This window comes from Artibeus jamaicensis, unplaced genomic scaffold (genome assembly GCF_021234435.1).
Source record: "Artibeus jamaicensis isolate MK-2021 breed Jamaican fruit bat unplaced genomic scaffold, CSHL_Jam_final contig_240, whole genome shotgun sequence".
Lineage (NCBI taxonomy): Eukaryota > Metazoa > Chordata > Mammalia > Chiroptera > Phyllostomidae > Artibeus > Artibeus jamaicensis.
Window position 1 is genome coordinate 12,691,548 of NW_026521506.1, and position 20,260 is coordinate 12,711,807.

General features: G+C 33.1%; 1 protein-coding gene across 7 annotated transcripts in view; it reads right to left on the reverse strand.

Annotated features, from left to right (window-relative positions):
• Positions 1-3,846: 3,846 nt before the first annotated feature.
• MBNL3 (muscleblind like splicing regulator 3) overlaps positions 3,847-20,260 on the reverse strand; it is a 159,208-nt gene continuing 142,794 nt past the window's right edge. For 4 of the 7 annotated variants that reach the window (XM_053662345.1, XM_053662346.1, XM_037146359.2 and 1 more), the window contains 5 exons: positions 19,147-19,297; positions 17,064-17,099; positions 14,482-14,576; positions 13,249-13,322; positions 3,847-11,414 (listed from right to left, as the gene is read on the reverse strand). In XM_053662345.1, the coding sequence (XP_053518320.1) occupies positions 13,266-13,322; positions 14,482-14,576; positions 17,064-17,099; positions 19,147-19,297 (339 nt within the window). In that variant the 3' untranslated portion in view covers positions 3,847-11,414; positions 13,249-13,265. The remainder of the gene's footprint in view (positions 11,415-13,248; positions 13,323-14,481; positions 14,577-17,063; positions 17,100-19,146; positions 19,298-20,260) is intronic. The other 3 variants (XM_053662347.1, XM_053662348.1, XM_053662349.1) reach the window with 3 other exon arrangements.

Below are 20,260 nucleotides of genomic sequence, written 5' to 3' on the forward strand. Positions count from 1 at the left end.
CTGCTTGGATGTATAATGTGGTGAGATTTCTTTCTATCTTCACAATCTCTTACTAGATTGCCTGTGATGCACATCACATTCTAGTTTAATGTTTATTCAATAGTAAAAATGTTTTCTTCTACTATTACCTTCATGAGGAGGACTTTTTGATTGGAAGAAGACCTCATTTGTTATTATATTTCCCAAACAATGCTTTGGTTTGTCTGGAGTGCACACATTACAGAAGACAGGGAAGAGGATGAAGTTAGAGGGCAAGCTTAAAGCCAAAGCAAGGAAGAGTCTTTTGTTAGAGGATAGGCTTTATTCCATAGCCCATGAGGAGCTATGGGAGATTTATAGTCAGGGCAGTGAAGTAAGCAATTTTTTAAATTCTTTTTTAAAATTTTATTTATTTATCTTTAGAGGAGAAGGGAAGGAGAGAGGGAGAGAAATATCAATGTATGGTTGCTTCTTATGTGTTCCTTGCTGGGAACTGGCCTGCAACTGAGGCATGTGCCCTGACTGGGAATCGAACCTTGATCCTTTGCTTTGCAGGCCTGCACTCAATCCACTGAGCTACACCAGCCAGGGTGAAGTAAGCAATTTTTGTCCTTAGAAAAATGACATGGCTAGTAATGTGGAGGGTAAGTCAAATGGCCAAACACTAAACATGGACATAGTAATTTAAAATATTATTTTAAGGTTTTCTTAGTCTATTGTTATTCAAAAGTGATTCTTGGACTTACCTTTCTCTAGGTCTCCTAACAATATCTGGATCTCTACATTTCTATTTTTACAACAGGGACATTTCTCCTGGATGTATAGAGAACAACAGAGGATGTGGCTGCATGTATGACAACCCTTGGCCACTTTTCCTGAATGGTTTGGGTACTCCTTTGGCCTCACAATCTCATCCCAATGACTTTTGAAGTCCCAAGCACCTTTAGGGTCTAGAATACCTTTGATGGTGTCCATCAGGAGAAAGGAGTTGCTTATTACAGTGGCCTCTACCATTGGTTGGTGTTTACAGTAAATGCTTGATATTCAGTTTGGTTCTGTACACAATACAAATTGAGGTGTGACTGTTAACACAAATGCCTCATTTATTAGCAACCTCTGCCTGGAGGCCCAAATTGTGACCATTGATTGCCTGGATTCATGTGGGTGCAGGTTTTCCAAGTATAACAGCCCATAGATATCTTTAACATGGGATTTTGTGAATAGAAATTGAGAAAGACCAAAACGCTTTGATAGAATTACACATACATTTATTAAATAGTTATCAAAAGCACACATATATAATTGTCTCTTAGCTGCCAATTTCCTGAACACAGAATTGTTTAGTTCTTCAGATCATGAAGGCTAAAGCAAAGTCTCAGTTATGATATTCTTTCTTACTCTCTTCTTGAGACCTACATTGATCCTCAATGGGTTGACCACCATATTTTATAACTGTCACATCTCTAGAAATATGCTGACTGCAGAGACTCCTCAAATTCCTTCTGCATTCTCTCAAGTCCAGTTGTTAATGGAATTAATTAACGGAATCTGCTTAATGGAATTAGGTTGTCTGCTTTAAAAGGTGCTGTTGTTACTGCTTGCTGCTATTCATCCGCTGTTACTCTGATATTTTCACCAATCTATTTGCACTTGTAAATGCATGCAATGCACTGATTCACTTATGGGGAGAAAATTCCCTCTCCCTCAATAGGAAAACCTGTGATTTGTCTTGCACTTGTTGCCCTGCCTGCCCCTGCACTTCACTTTATTTTCATGCACAATTCCAAAATTCTGGGCTGCACTGACAGGAACTTCCTTCTTATACTGATTTCTGCATCTACTTCAGAATGTTGTGCTTTTGTTTTTAGCATTCATTTGTAAAGGCAGAAATCAGACCTCCTGTTTCCCTTCCAAACCTCATCATTTTATCTAGGTGGCTTCCCTTTCTACCATTTGAACTCCTGGCTTTTATTCCCCAGACTCTCACTGTCCTCCTGCCTAAAGAAGAAGTGTAAGTCCAGGCCCCGAAAGGAAAACCTTACTGGGAGGGCTAAATTAAATGAGTATTTTTAGTACAGAAAAGAGCCAAGTAAAAAATTGGAGTATGTGTGTCCATTTGTTTAATATTAGCAAGTATAGGCATTAGACTACTCCAGAAATGTGATTATGTATCACATTTCTGCACAACTATCATTGTGTCATGCTTTCTACTATAGATGCTGACCATGTGAGTGATTTCTAGTCTGTTGAATTTTGGGATATTCACTATTTTAGACTCATTATTTTATCAGTACTTTCCTGACAGTAACAAAATGGCGGGTCTTCCTTTTTAGGCCTTCTTCAGGGGGTAAATGACTGCACTACTCATCCATGGGAATTCAAGTGCCTAGTGGTTTGCTTCATTATAACCTCCCTCATCTACACATGTGGCCATCTAATATTTGATCACTGGAGAGTCATGCTTTTTAAAATACAAACACTCCCATGAGTGGCAGCACATTAAGCATTCATTGTCAGGCTTTAACATAATGTGAGTTAACTTTTAGGTCACAACTATGAGCTGCTTTCCATGGCCTGAGATGTCCAACAGGAAAGCTCTGGAGGAGAAAAGTCCAGATCTACCTGGGAAGCAGGTCTGATAAGTTGCTACTATGGGACTTCTAGAGGGCCAGAGGCCACTAGGAAGTATGAGAATAGGAGAGGCTTAGAAGGATGATGGGAAAAGAGGTTGAAAAGTGTCAAAGTAAACTTGGTTTTCATCTGGTTTTGCCTGTGGGTCAACATTCTTCTGCCTAATAGAAACTCCATTTTCATGGTGATCAGGAAAGCCTGACCTGAATTCTTACCTATAATTCAGCAGCTTCAAAGAGAAAGACATAAACTGAATTCTGAAGAGGCCAACATCTCTTGTAAATGTTTATATACTGATTTGGTTTTGGTGCTGGGGTTATCACAGACTCACAGGAACAAGCACAACACATCAAAGGGATCAAATTTGGCTTATTAAAAATGCCATAATGGGAATCACACTTGGAAATAGTAGAGTCCAAGAAGCGAGGGAACTAGTAGCTTTGAATGATTCAGCTGATATTCAACAGAAACCAAACCTCCTCCCTACCCTTTTTCACTGTTATAGACCTGTGAACAATAATACTTTATTCTGTCACAACCTCTTATCCAAAGCTTCTTCACTACAGTTTTCTATCACCTCCAATACTTAACAGTCGCCAATGAAAAGTTCACAGTCAAGTGTTTTTAATTATTTAGAAACCTGACAGAATAAAGTATTACCAAGTTACATTTTGCTTTCTTAAAAACCAAAAATGATTATCCTTTTATTCCTGTGTCACTTATTGGACAAAACTGATCTTAAGTGAGAGAAAACATTTTAATGGAAAAATCCACACACCCCATTGTTATAAAACCATTGATGCCCATCTTGAACAGAATAAAATGAATAGCACTGGTTTCATATGTTGCATTTAAAATGCATGGTAGGAATGAATAACTGGAAAATAGAAACTTCTAATATATCTTAGAATATGCCTGAATTTCTGAAGCAGAATTGAAACCAGTAAGCATTATCCCCAAATTTTTAATTTTATTTTAATAAAATACATGTGTCTTCCTTAGAAATAATACAAATAATACAATGGATGTATTATATATATATTATATATATAAAATTTAAAATACTAAAGGTATATTTGGAAATAAATTTATTCCATGTATGAAATATAACATTGAACAAAATCACAAACTTAAAGTTTTATTAGAATTACTAAATGTTATGATTCATATTCTAGAACATGAATAGCTTTTAAGTGAACTCCTGATGTGTGAAATGGATTAATAAAAAGACATATACCAAGAAATTTAACACTTTATTAAAAGATCAAAAATAGACATAGTAATAACATACTAAAATGAATTGCATAGTACACACTTTTAAACACAAACAAGAAGTACAGCACTATAACTTGAAAAAAACAAAAATCAAAGCACGTGCCCTGTTGATAGCAGTTGAAGGAATGAGCTATTGCATTTTGGAGGCAAAATATTATGAGAAGTTTATATATCTGAAATATTGTAGTCAAAATCTATAATTGTTACACAGAGCTAATAATTTTCTTATCTATAGGTATTTTTAAATTAAAGTTTTCTTCCTAAGTACATACTTTCATTTTATACATTATACTGGATTGTTGTTGTATAAATGTGGAGAATTATCCCTTAAAAAGACTACATTTAAGAACATCTTTTGAAAAAATCTCTTAAATTTTTGTAATTAGTGAACATGGTAACAAATGGTTCATTTTCTAATAATTAAAGCAGCAACAAAAACCATAACAGAAAATTTATTTTGAAAAAGGGTAACCCCAAAATCCAATGATATGATAGTTACATCATTCTCTCAACTGCTAGACACAAAAGACAGCAACAAAATAATTTTGTTTTCATTATTAACAAATAGCATCCTGTATACAGAAATAAAGCTTTAAAACCATGCAGTGCTATGACAGATAAATATTTAGGTTGTGTGGTTTTTTGGGGGGGAGGAGCACTGCTTAAAATGGTATTACTTTTAGGTCTTGTTACAGAGGTATTTTATTAAAGTAATATGATGTAGGAGATAACCAGTAAAGATTTTTTGCGGTATCTGAAAATAGTAGTGACTTACTTCATGGTGATACATTTTTTTCTTTTAGATATAGCACTATAATTAAGGATGGGTTCTATTTAAAGGTAACATTTCTCGGGAATAATCTCATTTTGGCTTATTAAATGGTGATTCTCTTCCAGGTGAGGATAAATGGAGAAGCTAGAAACTGTGTGAATTAGTCAACTAACCCCTTTTCCTGGCCTTAACAGCAGGGTCCTCTTTTGGCCTCAAGTTATTCACATTCTGTTATACTTTATTCTCTAGTTTTACATATTTAAACACAGCTACCTTGATTAAGCTCCAAAGAGTGTGATCCACTGGCTGTCAAGACATATTATGCCATAAATAATTTGGATATCTAGGTTTATTCTTACTATTTTACAGATGATTTTTCCTGACTTAAAATCTTACCATAATTTTATTGACCTCATGATACTATATTCTTGTGGCTATACATTCACAAGGCCATGTGAAAAAATATGTTGGTGATAAGATTAAAGTTGGAGTTCTTAACTGCAGAATAAGTGAATGCTTACATTTTATATCAGTGAAAATGCTGGTCAGATGGTTAGACTGTTAGTTGTATGTTTGATTCTAAGTGATATGGGCTGAAGGGAAAAAAATTCTAACCAACTGGCCCTGAGCTATTGGAGAACTATAAGGCTTGGATTGCTTTCTAGCTTTGGCTAAATTTCCTGTCTCTCAAAGTGAAAAATATCATAGTGGGTAGCAATACTAGTAACTCCCTCAACCCCAGGATGGGCTCTTTCTCCAGGGCAAGGGCAGCAAATCCCAAGATGTGAAGGACTCAAAGTACCTTTGGTGATCTATTGTTAAAACTTTCTAGTCTCGACCTTTTCTAGAACTCTTTGGAGGCAACAAAAGAGTAAAGGGTGATGTGTGGATGATGTGGGAGCTGAAATTGGAAGAGATGGTGTGATTGAAACATTCTTTCCCAGCTCCTATGTATGTAAGATTTCAGCTGATTCTTGTCTGTTTAGTTAAAACAGTTAAAGGCGGAAGTGACACACAGTGAAGTACTTTCTAACCTTAACCTGGTAAAAGTTAAATCAGAAAACAGCTTCCAGTGAACAAGTATAAGGCAAATAGAGTCATTTATAAAGTTGTGGCAGGAACATATTTCCCTTTGTTGAAGGGAATGAAAAGCCCAATACTGGTCATACTTAACTGTTAAATTAAACCTTTTCAATGGTTGTCAATTTGGTTTTTGGTTCTGGATCTTAATGGGGAAATAGTGGTAAACATTAACAATTTGCCACTTAAATATATTTTAATTTATGTAACTGATATATATCAGTTGGTAATTTTCTGTGACAGATGCAGTCTAATTTGATCATAGTGGGAATATCCATTTCAGGATTTGCAAGGTATTTCATTACTTGAAATCAATGAAAAAAACTCAGATAGAAACCTGCCTGGTGTGTGTATATGTGTGTATGTGATAATACAGAGAGGATTACTTTAAAAAGCAAACAATCTTTGCTAGTGGTCTTGCTAAAGGATAAAGTAGTTTTACTCTTGTTCAGTGCTTCTAGCTGAAGATAAGCTGTTACCTGTTACCAGTCCACTCTTTTGATCAGCTGTAGCAAACTAGAAAGTCTCCACAATAGCAAAGTAACATGATGTTTAGTTAAGTCTTACAGCAAATAAACCCCTCCATCTCAAAGCCTTAGAAATAACTCTCTCTTACTAACTTTTCCACTATTCTCACAGACTTATTACATTTTTAAAAAGCTCCAATGATTGCTTTCATGGACTATGTACATAAGTGCAAAAAAGGTGTGTCTCACACATTCGCACCCTAACTGAGACAATCAGTTAACTGCAGCATATGTCTCTTGAACACTGTTAAGGGGTCATTCCACGGTGTCTTTATGCATGGTTTCACAAATGCATTAATTTCATAATATGTTTTCATCATTCTTTAATCCTTATTTGGATATATTTGTTTAAATATGTAATTCCAGAAAAGAGAATTTTTCCAGCTATAACTATGCCACTTAAATAATTTTGAATAAATGAAGCTATGAAAAAAGATCAGGTAATGTATTATAAATACCACAATTGTATTTTGAAAGTCTAAATACTATGGAATCTCCCTATCCAAACAACAAATTCTATAAGCCATAAACCCAAATTCTAGAATCCACATTTTGTAAACTTTTTGATGAAAAAGCCACACAAGGGCACAAATTAAGCTTTCAGATGGAAATTTGGGGTAAAAAAATAAATCAACCACATACATTTTCTGAGATTTGAGTTGTATCTTCTACATGTGCATACTGTTAAAACTATGTATAGTGTACAAGTAAAACTTTCACCAAAACGGTGTCTTAAGGTAGCCATGTTGTAGTTTTGTTGCTAAAGCAACAACTAAATATAATTAGTTAAAATTATTATTTGTATATAAAGTTAAGTTTGTTCTTAAACTGTGAACTGTAAAGAATAGTTATGTATTTCAATCTATATCTTATCATGCTTCATTGTCAGTTTAGAACTTATCTAACCAGGTTGAATATATACATGTAGTAAAATCTTAAAATTTCTCTAACTCTCCTTCAAAAGTAAATTCATTAGTTACTAAGAGATATATAAAAACTACTAAAATCAAAACCTTAAAAACTAACAAGTAAAATTAAAACATGGCACCAATTACTGAGTTTGGTGCTAAGAACCTTAATTTGTCATTATGTTCACAGTTTGATTAGGTTATCAACTAAATTTCCAAATGTTATATGCTTTTACATACTATTTATTCTACTGTCTTTAACAGGAGCTGGTAAAATTAAAATTAGGGCACTATTTTTCTAAATCTATTCAACAGAATTGAGAAATAATATTTCCCTATTTCTATTTCAATGTGTGTGAAATGCAGAAGAGATAAAAGAAATAAAAGAGGATTCCAGTTTCTAACCTGTCTGTATATAACATCTTACCCTACAGATTAAAATAACTCAGAAACCTTGCAGCTGCATTTTACTTAAGAGCATCCTCATCTACTATGTACAAAGGATTGGGGAAAGAGTCAAATAACATTCCAAATAGCATAAGGCCTTCCTTACATGTTATTTAATAAAATTTACTGCCAATGTTGTCCTTATTTATACATTACTGTGCTAAATGGTCATGCCATTAAAAATATAGTCAAGTTGTAAAAGTTAATTTCATTTAGTTCCTGCTGGTGGTAGTGAGGAGGTACTTGCTTTTCCCAAATTGGAGAGCTGGTAAGGCTGTCAATTAGTGAATACAACCTAGTGATGTAGAAAAACAACTTTGGAAAAATAAAAGTACTTTAAAACATGTTCAAAAACAAATGGAGGAGATTGATGGAGTTGGGAGAAGATGGCATTTCACACCATGATCAACTAGAAATTACAGACTAATCTAAACAAGTGAAATGAAATGCAATAGCTGGTTGTGGAATCATGCTCCATTTGCAAAAGCAAATACTGTATTTAATAGAAATTTTATTAATTCATTTAATTTGGGTTTAATATTAATCTCTATACTTATGGTCACAGTGTTTTAAAAAATTGACACTACTAAAACCCTCTTAAAAGATAGTTTTTAGATTATTTTCTCTATATACATGACTTATTTTGTCTAAGTTTCAGCACACTCGCATATTTTTTGCAAAAAATTAAAAGAAATAAACAGAAACAATTTTGGATAAGTAAAAATAGAGGCCCTTGCAAATTACAAAGCTTATAAAATGTTAACTAATAATCATAAATGATTAGAATTTTATATATACAATTCATTCAGTAAATTTTTGTTTAGAGTCACTGATTAGTTTTGTGACTTCTCTTTATCTGAAAATTTATAGTCTAATGACTGATCTTCTCTTCTTGAATAAAGATATGTTGAACAAGTCATTGCACAACTAATTTAAAGAATGTTATCTTAAAATTCCATTTATGTCAAAATTCTTCTGTATCTGCATCAAAAACTTTAGTACTTTGACTTTCTTTAAACTCATTTATAAAGCAATATTTCAATGCTAACATTGAAACTTGTGGCACCCAAAATTGAACTACCCTAAATATTCTTCACCAAACCTTTTACTAAAACATGTCTTCCAGTGCTTAAAGTAACATGAAAACACCTGCACTCCAGGTGTACTATCTATGTACATCTTCATCAGAAGTTTAAAAAAACGAAATGATACATAATGTTGCATCAAAATGTCAAACTATACAAAAAGTTCATTGTGCCCCCCAAACTTCTCTATCTCCTTTAGGGATACATCCAGGCTAGCTCAGGTGCAGCCTTCCTGGAGTTTTGTGATCAGATCTGCCCTTCTGGAGTGGCGCTGACACAGGATATACAAAATTCAGTTCCAAACATGAGTAATTTCATAAAGATGTACTCTCCTTTCTTCTCTGACAATGTTAAGGTTTGAGGAAAGAGAAATTAAGTGGTTCAAAAACAATAGGTAAAAGTCAGGAAACATCTTGTTCTTTAACTCCAGGCAATACTGTAAACAGATGGCAATGGTTCCATAAAAGCAAACCCATTTAGAAATCACTGATGATCATGACTGGATTGATAATTAAAATTGAGAGGATATCATTAACTATTAAAGAGCTAATTTTGATCTTTTGTATTTTGACCCAAATTGATCTGCTTTGGGATGGAGTTCCAAATGTTTTGAAGCACAAATGATGTGAAACAGAGGAGCAACTGGGAGTCAGGAGATACTTCTGAGTCCAACTGTACCCAAAAAGGTAGGTAACCATGGGGAAATCACATACCCTAGGCCTCAGTTTCATCAACTGTGAAAAGGTTTTACCAACTCCATTGTTCAGTGATTCAAACAAACTAGCCTGCTTAAGGTATCCATCAGATTTTCTTTGTCGTTTTCATGAAGTATAAAACAAACTTGTTATAAACATCAAATTTGATGATTTTACACTTATCAGTGAGAGAATATATATTTAGTAGAAAATATTAAATCTGCATTGATGCAAACTATCATATGGTTCCACCACTATATAATAATTGTAATTTTAATGACTGAAAAAAGAGGAGGAGGTATGTCACATAACGTAAGAATTAATTAGTATTTTACTTGGTTAAAAGTATTTAATAAGAATGTGAATTCAGCTCAGCTCTGTGGAGTGAAGCCAATTTGTCTCATCCAAAGGGTCTTAAAAACCTCTCTTATAATTTCCAAATACATGTAAAAATACAAATACAAATCAACATTGTTTGTGATGAGAGAGACTCTGCTGTTAATAAAGTTTTGGGAGGGCAACATCTGACATATATCATAAGCACTTGCTCCTTCAATAAGTGTTTAACAAAACTGAAAACTCAGCTAAACTGGAGCTAAAGCCAACTGTGACATCCTTCCTAAAACTGTTAAATAAATCAAGGAGAAATTTTAAATGTCTTCCTATCCTTCTCCCCACTTTTGCCATTTCTCCAAAGCTATACTCAGGATCCAACTGTGATCAATATAAAAGTGTGTCCATTTGGGGAGGAAAGGCCTCACTTAGAACCAATTCTCTTTCACCCTGACTAATCTTGCTAGATTGCATCTTACTATTCAGAGTAGTCTAAAAAGCATGAGCCATTTGGATTCAGAAGTGGCTCTCCTGTAAAAGGTTACATTGCAATGTTTTTTACAGGCTTTCCTCCAATATATAACAAGTGCCTCCACATTCCCATCTCCCTGTTAAATTTATAACCTGTAATTAGCATACCTTTAAGCCTCCAAGTACCAATTTTTCAACTGAGGATGACAAATGGCTGTTTTAGACACTCAACCTAAGAGTGTGTCTAAATCCTTCAGCCACGAAAAATATAATGGGCACTTTATACACTTTTCAGTATAAATGCTGAGAAATGTATTTAAAGATAAATTCTAGTTTTCCAAGATGTTTAAAGAGTGAAATTAGGGATTAATGTTGTTAAGAAGTTCCCACTTTTTAGCAGGTAATTATATCTCCTCAGAAATAATCTACTAATGTAATCATATTATGCAAGGTCAAATTTGCAGCTACAAATTATTTACATGGATGTTTATGAACAGGTTTTGCAAACACTGAGAAATGAGGCCTTTTAAATGGCTGCCCTCAGAATCCCCCAGAAATGTTCTAAACAGAGAGAGCATATTAACATTAACCTGTCATATTTTACAAGCACATGTATTTCTGTTTACCATTAGTAACATTTTAGTTGATACCAAAAACAACACATATTACAGCAAATCCCCGTAGTATGTAAAAACCTAACACAACACAATATACCACAATACAGTACAATACAATAATGGGAAAATGGTCTTTGGATATAATTTTTACCTTTTTAAATCAACCGATTAGGCTACTGCATAAACAAAACAGTAAGGTAACACTTCAAAAACAGTTAAACATTTATCCACTAATAATGCACAGTAAGCCAAAAACTCATTGTGGAGATTCACTCAGCATAACAGTTATTAGAAAATCACAAAGAATAGTGTGACAAATTACAAAATTTTATGGTAGTGTTCTACCTAATGATTCAAATAACATAGATGGTAGTTTTCTATTCACGTTTTGTTTTAACATCTCCATTGATTGTTAAATGCTTTTTTTTAATTTAAATTTGTTGGTATTTTTGTTTTGTTTACTATATTGACTGTGCTGTGCTTATTGTTGTGTTGGTAGAAGAGGACATACAACACTATATATATATAAAGGCTACATGGAGGTTCTGATGGAGAGATTCTGATATTCCATAACTCTGTTGTTCAGAATTTCAGCTGAAATGCAAAAAAAAATAATAATGAGAAATATTAAAGGTGTATTCAAGCAGGGGTAAGGATACTTGGTTCATGTTTCAGTTTTTTATGTGAACTATGCCAAGATATTACCCATTGTGAATTTCATATTCAAATGCTCTAAAAATTAGGCTGTTGGAGATAGTCTTTAAAGAATCATGTACCATGATAGTGTATGCTTCTCATTGAGTGCTAATGTGCAGAACTGTCCTAAGTTAACAGAGATAAACTCAATTGTTTAATGTATTATCTACACAATGCCAAAACTTGTTGATGAACATCCACCTATCCATCCATTTCCTTCAACAAATATAGTAGAAAACATGCTTATACCTGAAATGAATATAAAGTAATATTGAATGTCAATTGTAATTGAAAAATAAAAGAAAAAAACACTTGACTCCAAGCATTCAAAATTATGCAGATATTACATAAACTTTAAATATTTTATCTGAATGCATTGGAGCCTCAGTATGAAATATAGGTATATATTGTATCTTACAAAATTACATTTTTTGAATTTTGGAGAAATTTTCAATACCTTACATATTAAAGTGATTATTATGTGCTAAATGCCTCTACAGTTTCTAGTGGAATCAAAGAAAAATGAATCACTATTCCCAAACATGTTTTGTTAGGGAGTTAATTTGACAAGTTTGTTTACCTTGATATAAAGCAATGCATGAGAATCATGGAAGTGTTTCCAAAATCCACAGTCTTATATTTAGTGCTATTCTGAAGCTGCCATTCTCCCAAATTATACCCCTGAAAATTACTAAAATTCACAGCTACTTCAGTTATTCCACATACTCAAAGGCATATTTTTAAAACATCTTCTTATGATTGAAGGGACCTATTTATCTAATGTACAGTCAACTACAGGATCTGTCCAAAACAATTAGTGTTCTGGGCTTGTGTGTCCTTAGCAGGAAAGAAATACTAGCCAGTTCTGGAAAACTAGTTCATGAAGATAATAGATCTCTTGCCTCCTTCAACCAAATGATACACTCTGATTGTGAGAGCCTCAAGCTTTTAGTGACTAATGTATACAATTCAGAATTAATCACTCATTTAATAAGCCCCTTAATTAATTAATTAATTAATTAAGATGCCTCAGAGTCTTAAGTGGCTTCAAAAGTCATATGCTCCAAGTGAACAATTGCTCAAATTAAGTGTGTGCTATTACAGGCTCTGGGCCAAAGAGAAGATCAAAGGTGAAGAGGGTAAAAATCCAACAACAGCAACAAAAATCACATGCAAAAAAAGCTATGATATGAATGAAAATAATGATTAAATTACTAAATTATGTCACTCAACATTTGAAACAGCTGGAGCAATTCTGATGACTTACATGGGAAGCAATGAAAACTGGCAGACTATAAAAACACTATTTACTATAATGAAAGAGGGAAGCACATTGCTTACTGTCTTTAAGATAACTATCTCAGTCAAATTGTGACATAATTACTTTGCTTAAATTTAATTTTGAAAATAAGCTAGAAAATGTTAAAGAATTAAAACTGAAAACTGATGTCTGTATTTATCTAACAAATCATACCCCTTTAAGAATAGAAAAACATTTCAGAATTTGTAAGCTCATTGGAAAAATATACTACCAGCTGTCATTTTCATATAAGAACTAGATATTTATTGTTTACATTTCAATTTGGAAAACTTAGAATGCTTTAAATCAAGCTCTAAGTTATAAGCAATGTCTACTATTGAAAGTATTCACCAAATCTTTAACAAATGCAACTGTGTAAATAAAAGATATCACCTATAAATATGACTTATATTAATACTTAAAGAAACTTACTGTTCTACCGGTAACTTCTACATCTGTGAAACAAACATGCTGCTATTCAGTTCATCTATTGATAATGGGGATATCTATAGCAGTAAAAAAGATTTCAGATTAAAATAGTTTCTTGAGAGAAGTATTTATTTTATTCACTGCTTGGGCATGGTAATCAATAATAAAATCAATTCACAGGAAAATTTAAATATATTAATTATATCCACTAATAGTTAATTTTGCTAAGCACAGATTAGAATGTGATTTGTCTTCCCAATCAATTAACGCTTTGTGTGCTATATAGTTATCATACTTGTAATTGAAGCAGCAGTGGAACTTGCAGTCTTTAAGCATGGTTACCACTCTAATCAGGCAAAATAGCCATAATATTGCACAATAATTATTTATGTATCTCCTTACAATTTTAAGACTTCTCCCATATTTATAAGTTGCCTTATGACCCTGCTTATCAATACCTAAAGCAAATGAAAATCAAAAACAACATAAGTACTAATGTCAGTATGAGAAGAAATTTCTGACATAATTACCAGATAATTATAGGGATATCTGTGCCTTGGAAAGAAATGTGTTAACTTGCTTTCTTTCTAGTAGATCTGAAGGTAAAGGTAATGACTGTATTAAGTGAAATTTTTAAACACAATAACAAAAAATGCTAGTAAAATAAAACAAATTCACCTCTTGACCAGTAAGGAAGCATTTAACAAACAGTATACACATTTAAGGATTGGTGTAGTAGCAACAATTGTATATATAGAATATCAAGAGATACATCTAGTAACTGATTGAAAATGAGAAGACTGCTGATTCATCTCAGGATAACTAGCAAAGTAGATACATCCTTCTAGAACAGTGATGTCAAACTAATTCCTAAAATTGTGTGGTATACCAAAAGATGTTATATTGTTGCCAATATAACCAAAGTAAGGTATAATTTTGATTCATTTACACCACATGGCCATTGTTGTCTTGACTGTTGTCATTTTTTAATTTGACAATCTAAAGGAAAATAGGTGAGTGGCCCCGACTAGTCAGGTAATGCATGTTTTAAAAATTCTTGCAGCACACAGGTTAAAAATTGCTGCTCTAAAATAAACACAAAAATTAAAATTCCAAATGTAACAACTGCTTAGGAAACACATAAAATTATGAACTAATGTCTCTCACCAATCCAAAAAGCATATACTATTTGTCACCAATACATTATAGTTATCTAGGTGAAATAAATTGTCAAACCTGATTGCCTGTAGCTGTTGCAGCAAAGGGAATGCTGGTGGCAGGTGTAGTTGCTGCAGACACAGTGGTAGGTGTAGCACTGTGCATCATGGGCACTTTCAGCAGGAAACCATGGAAGCGACACATGGGAAAGTGAACCATTTATGCAACCATGATATAAATGATGAAGTGGGGTGTGGTAGGTATCACAGCAATAAGCCATGTGACATCATCATGATGGATACACCAGGTTGCAACATACAATCACAGTGCAAAGCAACACAGCACAGAATGGGGAAAAATTTAAAAAGAGAAAAGGGAAAACAATTATAGTTTACATTAAGAAGCATGAAATTATTCTCAACATTTAGCTTTTGAGTAGAATCACATTTTATTTTAATTAAAAGGCCAAATTTCCAGAAGGGTTTACAATGGCTGCATGTTGTAAAATCTAATGTTATCAAGGCTATCTGTATGAATAGCTAGTTAAGCAGACAAGTAACTGGGTTGCACATTCAAAATGGGAGTAGGGAACTGTGAATTGGTATTTGGGTTCACTAACTTGTAAACTTGAGTGCTGTCACTAATACAGACAACTGTAATTGAACAACAATAAAATAATTTAAATTTTAAAAAGTATACAATTATATGTATACTTACCTAATCTACACACAAAAATGTAGTACTTCAGTTGGTGGGTACATGGTAAGGAAACAGATATGAAGAATATAATGGCCTACACATGCAGGTTTTTAAGTACAGTTCTGGCAAAACCCTGGAAACTTAGGTTATTTAAGCCTTGTTTAATCGTTTAATCAGTTCCTATAATTACCTAATTAATTAATTAAGATACCTTGGAGTCTTAAGTGGTTTCAAAAATCACATGCTCCAAGTTAACAATTGCTCAAACTCAGTGTGCTATTACAGGCTCTGGGCCAAAGAGGAGACAGATACATAGGACACTTCATAGAAAATATTTGACAAAATCTTGACCTCATGGCAAAAATTACAGCAACAATGGCTAGCAGCTATAATGACAGTTTCAGGGTGTTTTCTCTTTGCCTTTTCTAGTGTTCTGCCTCATTTAAGCTTTTTGGATGTTTTTCTCATTTCTAGTTCACATTGGAAAGCAAACCAAGGAATTAATGGGTGAATGTCAAGCATTCATATATAATAATTTACAACTACATTGATTGAATTTAGATTTTCTGAAAGTATACAGAGAAAATGAATAACCTGAAGGGAGGAAAATCAACATATACAATGTCATAGAAACTACAGTTGTACCCCAAATGGTGGGATAACAGAAATTCTGTAGTTATTCCTTATGCCTATCACAAGTAAACCATTACTTATAGATATCACTTATTGTACAATATGTCAATTCTAAAAACACTTCTGTTTTCCCTTTGGGAGCACAGAAACTATACAGGATGCAGCAGTACTGAATCACACAGTTTGCATTCCCACACAGAGTTCTTACATGAAAGGACAAGGGAGCAGAGTCACAAATTGTAAAGAGAGACACATTTTTACAAACTTGCAGAAGTCTGTTCTTCTAATCATATGGATATAGTGTTCCTGTTAGTACCAAGGAAAATGATTTTAGTTCTTACAGGGGGCAGCCAGTCTCTCAATAACAGAAGCCTCACCTCTGTCACCAGTTAGTGCTACTACTATGTGGTTGTCATTTTGAATTTCTGTTTTTATCTCAATAAGTCTCTTAGTCCTTTTTTAGGCTTTGCATCTACTCTGGTTGACCAATGGGACAGAGGTCAAATTATTGTAAACTCTCAAAAAGAATGAAAGGAACTGGATTAATATGAGATGATGTGGTGGGGTGGAATAATTTCTCCTTGTATCAAATGGAGCCATTTTTCCTGGTCTGTTCCTGATAGTCATGGAGGCTATAAAAGCTATGAACTTCCCAGAAATTCTAGAAAGGAAAATAAGTCACTTTCTTTTCTTCTTCTGTATTTAGTGATATACCAAATGCTTTTGAGATGGCTACCATATTGTATTGGTGGTTAAACAAAGGATCTTGTGTAACTAATTAAAAATTAAATATCTGCAGAGTCATTTTGAAGTTATTCTGTTGTACTTAGTTTCCATGCACATGCACTTCCTCCTAGAATATTATAGAATTCATTATATAACATTACAAAATGTTCTACCTTTGCTAAACTCATTCTTTCTAAATACCTCAGTATTAAATAATTTATATGCTGTAGATAACTTTTTTGGAGGGATTTTTATACTTTAGATATTGCACATTTGAACTATTTTATGACTTCTTAGTAACAGATGTAAGGCAAAGAATAAAACTGCCCATTCTGGCTAGGTTAAGAAATGTTTCAAAATAGTTCAACTACAATTTTTAGGGTGAAAATAGACCATCATTATTTGGCCACAGTGGCAAACAATGAGGACTTGAGAGGGCAGGACTATTGTGACTCCACAAGGATGTGAGACAGTACCCTATTAAAACTTATATACTCAGAAAGTATCCAACCACTTTATTCAGTCACTCATCTCTTTCACAGTCACACAGAAAACACTTTTTTCAAATTATAAAAAGTTAAGAATTTTTATATAAAACCTACCAATATTTGAAGCAGGTGCCATGCACAGTATTTGCCCTGTACACCATGAAGAAAAGTGTGAAAAGTAAATAAAAGATATTTCATTATTGAAGCTTTACTGATAGAAATAAATTTTAACTAGAAAGATATTCTTTGCAATATTAATTAATCAGCACATGCAAATTCAAGTAATTTCATATGTTTGCAATTACAGTTTAGTTTTAAGATCACACACCCAGGTAATCAAAGTAATTCTTGGATCTTAGGTAAAAAATGAATATTAATTTTTCTATAAAAGGATTATCTCACCTTAATTGCATCTTTTATTTATTTTAGACAAATACAACCTAATTAATTTTAATCATTAAAGAGATAATTTTATTTATTACATGTGTTAGTTTCAAAATATGTGCCAAGATTTGGTATCAGATGCCAATATTTCTATTTAGAGCACTAATCTGTTATCACTACCTCTTCTACCTTCTTACTGAGGGCTTAAATATGAACATATGGCACATAGGCTTTTCATAAAGAGGGGGTGTTCTCAGCCTGAGAGGTTTTTAATTTGCTATTAATTAAGGGGTACAGAATTCTTCAGATATTTTGACTTATAAATCTAGATTTTAAATTAACCAAATCCAGCAAAAAAAGTCTAAAAATGGTAAAAATTGTGCTTTTAAATGGTACTATATAAATTATTGTGGTTAGTAACTAGACAAAAGACTTAGTAGCTTCTTTAAAAATTTATCACCTAATTAATCAATTAACCACAATATTTTTAAGTCCAGTTATCTGTTACTATGCATTTAGTATATTTATACATTAATAAGGCTTTATAAATTAATTTTTAATTACTGTAATTTTCAATTAATAATAATTTACAAACTGGGCATTTATAACTCTGGCAAAAAATCTACTGTACTCTGGGTAGTTAATATTTTTAATTTATTCTTGAGACTATACACTCATTCTTAAAGTGCTGAAACATGAGAAAAAAATATTTTCCCTCATATATATGTACTTGAGTAAAATTCTGGCTTAAATTTTGTATTCAATTTGATACAAACTGTTATACTATTAAATATAGCCAAATGGAGGAGATAACAAAATATGTTGGAAAGTGCCAGGGAAATATATCAGGAAACTGCTATATTTTTGTTTAATATTTTATTTTTTATAAATTTTTATTTATTTATTTTAGAGAGAGTGAGAGAAATATTGATCTTTGTCCTGGCCAGGACTAAATGTGGCTCATTTTTTTAAAAAAGATTTTATTTATTTATTTTTAGAGAGGGGGAAGAGAGGGAGAAAAACATCAAAGTGTGAGAGAAACATCAATCAGCTGCCTCTCCTATGTGCCGTAACAGGGGGCTGAACCCTCAACCAAGGCACATGCCCTGACCAGGAATCAAACCTGCAACCATTTGCTTTGCAGGATGACACCCATCTAACTGAGCCACAATGGTCAGGGCTAAATATGGCTCATCTTGATTCAACTTTTTTTCAGAGGAGAGGAGAGGGTCTGTGGAGTATTTTAGAGCAAAACCCTGACATGTCAAGAAAACTGCTATATTTTTGTATTACCTAATTTAAGAATTAGAGGCTAGAACTACCTGTCACAGAGTTCTATTATATATGTGTGTGTGTTATATAAATGTTATATATATTATATATATAAATTTAATGGTAGCTTTATTATAACTATTTTCAGTATGTCAAAGATATATTTACTATATATTTTTGCGATGGTGAAAATGGGAGATTTTTTTTTAGGGTAGACCAATGTCTTTGGAAAGTGCTACCTAAGAGTCAAAAAATTAGTTTGAGACTGAACCAAGTGAATCAATAATAAAAGCAAAAATTAAGAGATGCTAAAAAGAAAAATGTTGACAATGTTTTCCAGTTCGAATTCAAATCACTAATTTTCAGGAATCATAGAAACAAATTTATTTATATATACTAGCAGATTGAACATAAGTGCCATGTTTTATTTCTTGTCATAACACCTGTTATAGTCCTGGCATAAAAGTTCTTTGGAAGCTGGTGTGCATTGTATACATTCGCAAGATGATTACATTAGCAGTGTCCAGAACCTTGTTCTTACCTCCAGGGAAAAATGCTGGCTGCTGGAGCTGCATGTTAGCCAGAGACTGTTGGCAGTGGAAAACACTGGGATTAAACACCGGGGTGGCACCATTGGTCTTTTCAAGTGCCGATCTCTTTGGTATCAGTTGAAATGCACCAGACTGTAGGGCCTGTGAGGGAAAGAGTGATTAATAAATAGTACCAAAGAAAGTAAAGAATGTACTCAAACCAAGCAAGCAGCACTTAGATAAGATATGGTCTGGGAACCCTCTGGAAGTGTATCCCATAGAGCAAGGTAACCACCTGCAGAGATGAACCAGTTCACGAAATGAGGACTTATTTTAAAACTGAAAAAATATATACAAGAAAAAAAGAAGCTTTTCAACTTCATTAACTTAGGCAAATAATAAAGGACCTCATCATTTGGGCAGCACAGGACAGGAAGCTGTTAACAGCAAATAAGTATTGAAAGTTAACATGTCAGGGATGCTCATTTATCTATTAAAATGAGATTTGAAGAGGCAATAGCTATTGCAGGAAAGAGATTTCTTTCAGTTAAAATTATTATATGGATTTAGGAGATAAATGGTATATAGGTGATAAAACAGATTATCAGTAGCTGGAGTCTGATACTGTAGCTCTGAAAAACAAAATCCAAATTATATAAGGACTTCAGGTGCAAATTCTATAACTGTATATCTCTTAACTAACATGTAAAGAAAAAACAAATAAATTCTTCCTCCCCCATTACTCACCTCACCAAGATACCATAGATACTTAGTAAAATCAATGCAATTCTAATTTATAGAGGCTTGTGCATTTCAGTTTGTGCGATTTGTTTTTTTTAAGTCCTTGTAAGTCTTAATTCTAAAATATTTAGCATTTTAAAATCCTCCTTTCATGTCTACAATTCTTTCAAAATCTCAGTGTGCTCATAATGTTCAGTCAAACTTGTCCCTAGATCAGCTTTATTGGAAAACTTTCACATTACATTTTTTCCTTGGCAAATTGTACATTATTTTAAAAAGCATGCCCCTGGAAAAATAATTAGGTATGCTTCAAATTCTTAAGAAGGCAGGATCACTTGTGCTGAGTAACTAGCTTTCCACACATTAAAAAGGGATATCCCATGA